The sequence below is a fragment of the Hevea brasiliensis genome, chromosome 11 (genome assembly GCF_030052815.1).
Source record: "Hevea brasiliensis isolate MT/VB/25A 57/8 chromosome 11, ASM3005281v1, whole genome shotgun sequence".
Lineage (NCBI taxonomy): Eukaryota > Viridiplantae > Streptophyta > Magnoliopsida > Malpighiales > Euphorbiaceae > Hevea > Hevea brasiliensis.
The window spans coordinates 61,297,497-61,306,476 of NC_079503.1; the positions used below are offsets into that span (position 1 = coordinate 61,297,497).

The following is an 8,980-nucleotide window of genomic DNA, read 5'->3' on the forward strand; positions in this document are numbered from 1 at the left end:
GGCCTCTAACATTTGCTGGCTGGCTTAGCACTTAGTGCTGCTGAATTCATCTTTTTAGTTATGGATTTGTTTTATTCTGTTGAACCGTGTGCTGTAGGTCTGCTTTTTCTGCAGTTTTTTTTTTCCATGCAGAGTAATGCAAATATACTGTATGCATTTTCTCATTAATAAATTTCAATTCACTTGAAAAAAGAAAGAAGTTGCAATTTCAAGAAAGAACTTACAAGTACTCGTTCTCCTCCTCCACTCTTGATTTTTCTGGTTTTGCGTTCCTTTTATCATTGTTCTCTTTGAACAATTTAGCTTTCTCATCTAGCATTCTTCACTGTTATTTTCTCTCTCTCTGTTCCTTTGATTAATCAACATGGCCTTCATGGTACTCTCTGGCATAACAACATGTAAAGCTCTATTTATGATTTTGAGTAGATGTCAATTACACCTATTGCAACACGTCCTTGGTTTATTGTAACCTAGTATTTTAGGAAGTTGGTTTTTTTACCATTCAATTCACATAAAACCAAGAGTTGTCTTTCCACAAACTCGCAAGGTATGTATAATCTATGTGAAAAAGCACCTCTTTGATTAAGATTGACCACATCTAATCCATGATGTAGCAGCTGTTAAACTTTAAAATATAGGTTGCCTAGTGGGCTCATTGAAATGCACATATCGCTTGCTTCTATTGAAAACCTCACCAGGCTTCATTTATTAAACTTATCTATTTGAGAATCAGACTTCAGTCCTTAAATTTCTTGAAAAATTGTAACATCTCCTTCTATGCAATGCATAAAATGCTAAGCATGTTGTTAGTAGAAAATGTTGTATTGTAAATGAGGTCTTTCCAAGTTTGTAAGTGTCTCAGTTTTAGACCATTGAAGCGCAAAGAGAATCACAAGATGAAGTGCTTTTCAAAACTATTACGGTTGTTTGTGATTAAACCATAGCAGATGACTTCAAATTTCATTACTTCAGAGCAGTTATGCGCCCAAGATGATTTCTGAGGAAAGTCAATCGACAGAATGCATAGCTTTTGGTTTGCATGTTTAATGCTCAAATGTGGTCATGGTTCTGAAAGTGATATTAGTCAATGAGTGTTTTATTCCAGGTATTATAATATATATTATGATTGTGATTGAGAGGATATTTTCCATAAAAACACATAAATGTAGGGATTCTGATATAGCCTTATAGGTGTTGTCCCACAGGAAGTTTCCCCCAGGCTTATGGGGATAATGTCTCGCTGTTTACTTTGCCTAGTGGACTAGGCATCATCTACTAAACTTAAGTTGAAGCTATATTGGCCACCCATCATTTATTCTGTATGATGATGGATTGTTTGCTATTCTTTTCGTTAACTTTGGAGAGAGTTGAATGTTACATTACATATACACAATGTACATGTTTATGCAAAATATACAGCTTCAATCAGATTTAAATTGGTTGATATTTTTAAGCGGTGATTCCCACTAGGTAACTCAAAATTCTTTCAAGGTGATGTGTGGGATGATGGTAGGGAGAATTATGTGGTATAATACCCTTGGATTCAAATGGAAGGTTTTGTTGTACTTGGATTAGGCTAATGTAGCTAGATTTGAGAGTTTGTATGCCTTATGTCTGCAAAAGGATAACTAAATGCATTAAATATCCCACACTTGTGAGTTTTTATTGAGAATTGATATATGCAGTCTTATTTTTACTTTGTAGAGAAGCTGCATTTGTGACTCGAATCTGTGACATTCAGGTCACAAATAGAATTACTTTATGTTTGTATGCCTTATGGTTATATGATGTAATTGTTGTAATCGCTATTTGAATGAAAATCTTATACAATATGAGAAAAAAAGAAAAATCATGCTTGTGAAGTCTAGAATGAGATAGCTTTGTTTGATATATATATATATATATATATATATATATTTAGATTTCTTAAAATAAAAAAAATTGTTGCAATATTAGAAAACTATTAAAAAGTGATTTTTCTAGTTGTCTCAATTTGTTTTCTAAAAAATAATTATTAAAAAAAATTGAACAATAAAAATTATTAACATAAAACAAAATTATATATATATATATATATATATATATATATATATAAAATGAGAATTCTAGTTTGAGATCCTTATTAGCTCAGCTGTAGAATAATTGAGAGAGAATGTGAGAGAGATGTATATATGTTAATGCGAAAAGGATAGTGGGCACATGGAGAAGATACTTATCTTATGTGGTAAACATTATAGAAAAGGGAAGAAAGTATATAGAGTAAGCAAATGGTACAGAAGCACATGACATTTGTATCAAAAGCCACTCAAAGCAATTCACACCAAATCCAAGATACATTTAGCCATTTGAGGTATAATATTCCCCAATAATTTGTTAGAAAAAGTACAACAGAATTACAACTCAAACTGAGAGAGAGGGACATGTGGTTCCACTCCCACCCTCCTCTCCAAGCTCTCAAGGATCTCACACACCCTGTTAAACAAATAAAATAAAAACCCAAATAATGCAAGTGTGATAGGTCACATGGAATAAAAGGCGGCTGACACCACACATGCCATTGCCTCTGAATTGCACATGTTGCCTGTCTCCTCCACCACAGCACTATATGCCAACCTTTCTTTCTTTCTTTCTTCTCTCTACTCTATGTCACCACACTCAAAACACTCATTATATATATATATATATATATATATATATTGGTAAAGGATGGATTCAGTTGTTAATTATTCAATTTTTTTTGATACACTTCATCTTGAATTTGAATTCTATCGATTGTTATTAGAGTTTTTTTATAAGAGAGTGACACGTAATTCGTAAATATCAAATAATTTGTAAGCTCTCTCTAATCCTAAGAAGGAATGCATTTTACTAATTTTTTTTATAAAAAAAAGAAAAAAAAACTCGCAAGTCACAACCCTTTTCACCCTTTACCTAAATCTATAATTATGCACAAGAAAAACAATTCCAAGTTAGACTTTGTTATTGCTCCATTTATGCTTTGTCAGCTCTGATTTTCCATAGGTTGTGTTTGGCTGAGCCGGTGGGCTGCAGCGCATCCAATAACGTGCCTGTGGCAAGTAATTAAGTGGTCATTGGTCAAGCCAGCTGCTTGCATGAATGAGTGAACCACGGTTGGACCCGCGAACCTAAACCCCCTTCTCACCATGTCTTTGCTAATACTCTCTGATTTTGAAGTCTTGACTGGAATCTTGTGTCCAAATTTGTACTGGGTTGGGATTGGCTTGTTGTTCACAAATGCCCATATGTATTTCTCAAAGGATCCAAACTCCTTTCTTATCTGCCATCAAAATTAGCCCTTTATTAATAAAAATAACCAAGTTAAAAGGTCAAAATTTTTTAGAAGAAATCTTATGGATAATAATAACTATAAAATATGGTGTAAAAATTATTTTTTTTTTAAATTAAATATAGAAATATATTTTAATTATTAATGGAAGCCTTTTTCACTAAATAAGAGGAAAAACAAAACATTAATGTTTTATTAAATATTAAAAAAGTTTCTTTGAAGTTTAGACAAAGGCAGAACTATGCTTTAATGTCATGAAAAGAAGAAACACAAGTGATGGTTCAAAAAGAATATTAATTTAATTTAATTTAATTACCTCAAGAATTCTGTTAGAGTTGTCAACAACTCCTCGAACCCTGCTTATATCAATTCCATATTCTATACTGATTGACGTCATTTGTTTTTCAGAAATATTGGACACAGTTTCTGCATCAAACCCTGAAAACGCATCTCTGGAAAAATATTGGCAAAATAAATTAATAGTAACTCCAACAGTTATTAATTTATCTGAAATTTAAGACACAAAACATAGTGAACTGAGTCTCGATAAGAATTATATGTAACACACCGGAAGTCTTGACGTTTCTTCAAGATTGAAGTCCAATCTGAACCCACCTGAGCACTACTCAGGACTAGCAATTCAAACAACAACCTGCAAAGAAAATGAAAATTGTTAGTCTTGGATTGCAAATTTACAGAGAGAAAAAGAGAGCTAATGAGAATAAAACTTACTTATCATCATGGACAGGAACTCCCCATTCTTGATCATGGTAAGCAACATAGATGGGATCTGAGAAAAAAAATGAAAAAAAATATATTTATTTTTATAAGATATATAATTACAATGACTTGTTTTATTTAACATTTGTTTGAAATATTTTCAATTTCCAAGGGAATTGGAATGCTACCAGAATTTGGTGTGATAAAACTGCATCTCTTCTCCTCTTCATCAGGCTTAGTGGTTGAAGAATCTATAGGAACAACGTTGGATTCAAACTTGGCAGACTTTGATCTTCCATAATGAGCAATTCTCATCTTTCTTTGTGCATGTTGAAGAGCCATTTGTTCTCTTCTCACCGCAGCAATACTTCCTGGTGCCTCAACGATTAACAAAGAAGAATAACTTAATGATGCTTCTGCAGATGAAGAAGAAGAAAGTATTCCAATCCCAACACTGCTTTCTTTAAAACTTTTAGATTTCTTCCTCTCTAAGCCTGGAGCTTTTGGGGTGTTTCTTGGAATCACAACCTTCTCAGAACTTGAATTCAAGCAGTTAGGATCAATTCCTCTCTTGATAGCTGTTGGTCTCGGTGATTTAGACTTTGGAGATATAGGAGCAATACTAGGAAAAGTTGACGGTGGTGGTGGTGGTGGAGGAGGAGGAGTAGGTGGAGGCTTAGGTAAGATTTTCTTAAGGGAATTACGCCTTTCAGGGGTAGGAACACGATTACATGTAGGTTGAAGGACCGGCCGGCCATTGATCTTGGCCACTGCCGGAGTTATCTCTACACCGATGGTCACCTTAGCCTTAGAGCTGCACATATTTTGCTTAAAAATTAATATATGGTTATAAGAAAATTAGAGGGAAATCAGAAGGAGAAAGGGAGAAGATGGTGATGATGAGAGATTGAAGGAGAGAGGCTGTGGGGTTATTTATATAGAAAAAGTGGGTGAAGTTGTAACATGGATAGGTTGGGATCTGCCATACAACCTATTGTGAGGGGCATCACTTTTTGTTAGCTAGACCACAAGGGGTGACCATTACACCGTTCTTATTTGGCCACTTGGCTTTGTTCAATCCCTTTTTGTTTTAGCTTCCATTAAATAAAAGCTTATTGATAGTATCGATAATCTCCATATTAATTATGTTTTTATTTTTAAAATAATAACAATAATAATAATAATAATTAAATTTTAATCTCAAATTAGATTGAATATAAATGTTTTCTTCAACGATAAACTCTATTAGAAATAAGTTTATAACAATATTCAATATTTGTTTTCCTCCTATATTATTTTAGTTCTTCCATTTTCCTTCTCATTTATATCTTTGCTAACTTATCACACTTTCTTATTGAAATATTTAATGCTTTATGTTGAATATAATCAAATCATTTTAATTGATCCTCTCATTTTATTTTTATTGGATGTAATTATTTTTAATTTTATCCATTATCGTATCTTTAAACATCAATCTTAATATCTTCAATTTTTCTCACATGTGAATTTGTTTTAATTTAGATATATGTTAAAATTATTTTTTTATAATTATTAAAATAGTTAAATAATAATTTTAAATTAATGTTTCCTATAATATTTAAAATTTTATTATTTAAAAATATATATTTAAATTTCAATTCTAAACAAATTTTAAGTATTATTAAAGGTAATATTTCTGATGAAAATTTTTTTATAAATTTTTTTAATCTATGTATTGAAAATTATTACTATTAAGATTTAGAAGGCAAAAATGAAAATGGGAGATCAAAAAAGCAGGGGGGAGAATCAAGGAAATGTTAAAAGGTGGGATTTGTTGGTTGAGCTTGGGTAGAGTGCTGGGAATAAAAAAAAAAATATTAAAATTGCAAAAATATAAAGTTGGTACAAGGCTAAGCCTAGGGCTTGCGCTGGATGCATGACTCTGCCACCCCCCGGATATTAGGCTGGAGTGGAGGATAAGGAAAGGTGACTATGCAAGAAAGAGACCAATCATTGATCTATTCTTTTCAGATGTCTGGAATCACTCTCTCCCAACTTGTTTTTCCTCACCGAATGGAAGTTATAAATAAATAAAGTTAAATCCCCTTTTTTTTTATTATTATTTTGTCTATTAATGGTTAGCACAATCTAAACAACCTTTTTAAGGGTTGCATTTGATTTCATTTTGAAAAATATATATATTTTATTTTAATAAATTAATATTCTTATTTTAAACAATATATTAATTACTTCTATATTTTTATTTCATTTATTTTTTAATTCTTCATTCAATTTAAATTAAGTTTTTTTATTTATTATTATATTTAAAATAGAAAGAAAATATTTTTATTAAACTAAATAGTTTAAGATTTAGAATACAAATAAAAATTTTATATAATTATATTTTTTTTTTAAATTAAAGTGACAAAATGAAATTCACAACAGTGTTTAAAATGAAATTTATATGGAAAGACTAGTAATAATTTTCCCTTTTATTTTTTATTTCGTTAATAAGCAGTCGAGATAAATTGCAACCAATCAAAGATAAATGGATTTAATTAATTTCTTAGTCTGAAAATGACTACATGATCTTTTGAGAATATTATAACAATAGCTGATTTATGTAAACATCAAACCGAATTAACACTTTTCAATTGCCTAATTCAAATCTAAATAAATTAAATATATTTATAGTCAGAACATATGCAGGATTAAATAAATATGGGATGAGCCAAAGTTTAGCAGGGATGATAATTATTCCCGACTCTACACAAGTCGCTCTACCTTTAATCTATTCTTTCTAAACTCTGCCGCCTAATATTGCACGAGGCAGAGAAATCTTTTATATTATTTTTGTATATTTAAATATATATATATATTATAAGATTGTGCTTAAACATATATTTATAATGTATATTGTATTTTTTAAAAAAAATAAATTGTATTATATAATAATAAATTAAAATAAAAATAACAAGAAAATTCCTATGAGAAAATTCATCTCAATCTCAATCCTCTGTAGGATGAGGATGAGAGGAGTCCACATATTGTCATCCCTTAAGTCTAAATAATCATATAATTATTATAATTAATAAAAAATTATAAATTTCACTATTATCCGACAATAATTAACATTATTTTTTTTATATAAATCATATATATTGTTAATTTTAAATAATTAAAAAAACTTAATAAATAGAGTCCATACTGCACCAAAGTCAAAACAATTGATTTAAGAAAAATATTTAAATAATATAAATTTAATAATATTCATATAAATATAATCTATCTAAGTTTTTTAGTAGCCACCGTCCAAACTCAATAGTGCACATATTTTAAATTAAGAAAATTTTATAATATAATTATTCTAATACTGGACTAATTATACTTTATAAATCAAGAACAAGAACATCCTATGTATAATAAAAAAATGCTATTAAAATTAATCACTTATAAATGAAGCATAAATACTTTATTTTTAAAATATTTTAAACATATATTTACACTTTATAATATTTAATTATTATTATTCTTTTCGCTTATAGAATTCTTTTTAGCATTGTAGTATCTCAATCATATAAATTTTTTATATTATCATTATTATTACATAAATTATAAAAATAAAGATAATATATTTTGGACCTAATCAGAAATTTTTTTTTTCAAAATTGAATTTTAATTGAATAACTTTAATTTTGATATTTTAGGTAAAATTATTCAAATTAATTGTAATTTTTTCAAAGGGTAAAATTGATTTGGAGAATATATATATATATATATATATATATATATATCAAGAAGGAATCCCTAATTGTTTGACATGTAGAATTCTGTAATATATATAAGTTATAAATTACTTAATAGTTATCCTATTAAATTTTATAATAAGTAATTATTATTATAAAGGAATAAATATTAATTATATATATTTATATCTATATTATATATAGATAAATTTTAATTATTTATATTATGAAATTTTTATTCTAATATAAAATTTTATTAGAAAGTTTGAGAAATAAAAGTAATAAAAATAAAATTTAAAATAATTAATAAAAAAAATTTAAAATATTATATTATTTTTATATATTAAAATTATAATATATATATATAAATTATTAATAATCATGTGTATTAGCACGACCAATTTTTTAGTACTAATAATATGACAGGACATATAATATAATTCAACATTAAATAGTGGATTTCATGTGACATTTAATTAAAAAAATTATTTCAGTTCATAATAATATCATTGATAATTTAATTTATTTTATTTGATTAAAAAAAGGATTTAATTGTTTTGATATTTTTAAACTCAAACCTCCCATGCTTTTTTATTGATTGAGGTACATCTGTTTTCCATCTACAAAAGCTTGTATGATGATGGTCTAAAAATTTAAATGATTAAAAGAGAAATAAAATACTTTAGTTTAATGACATTAACGTTTACGTTTTTCAGAAGTGAATGTAAGCCAATGTGAGACCCATTTTCATTTTTTCTTCCTTTATTTTTTTTTAACCCGGATTTTAGATAAGAGTGAAAAAAAAAAATCAGTGTACAATTAAGATCAAATGTGGCCTTCTTTGAAATATCAACAAATACCCAGAAGATTCCTCTTAAGAATAATTGCTTAATAGCCTTTTTCAAAATTAAAAATGCACAAAAACTCAACTCAATTTTTTTTTATATTTAGAAATATAATAAATAAAAAATTCAATTATTTTAAATTGGCGTAATGACTTCAAAAATCATAACTTTTGTGGGTTTAGCGTTTTAATTCATTTCTTTTAATTTTAAATCAATTGATCAAATTTTTAAAATTTTATTAAATTTAATTTAAATTTGAAATTAGAATTAGGGGAGTGTACTTTGCTGAGGTATATCACGTCTGACATTTTTTTATTATATTTGAGTAGATCTCACATGACATTATGGGAAAAAAAAATTAATATAGAAAGGGTAAATTTTAA

At 28.0% G+C, this 8,980-nt stretch overlaps 1 protein-coding gene across 1 annotated transcript; it reads right to left on the bottom strand.

Moving 5' to 3' along the window:
• Window positions 1–2,314: 2,314 nt before the first annotated feature.
• Window positions 2,315–4,960, bottom strand: LOC110658537 (uncharacterized). The gene is made up of 5 exons (XM_021816194.2): window positions 4,216–4,960; window positions 4,040–4,097; window positions 3,876–3,959; window positions 3,624–3,759; window positions 2,315–3,298 (listed from the first exon to the last, which is right to left on the bottom strand). The coding sequence occupies exons 1-5, from the start codon at window positions 4,847–4,849 to the stop codon at window positions 3,002–3,004; spliced, it is 1,209 nt and encodes a 402-aa protein (XP_021671886.2). The 5' UTR covers window positions 4,850–4,960; the 3' UTR covers window positions 2,315–3,001.
• Between the last annotated feature and the right edge of the window lie 4,020 nt (window positions 4,961–8,980).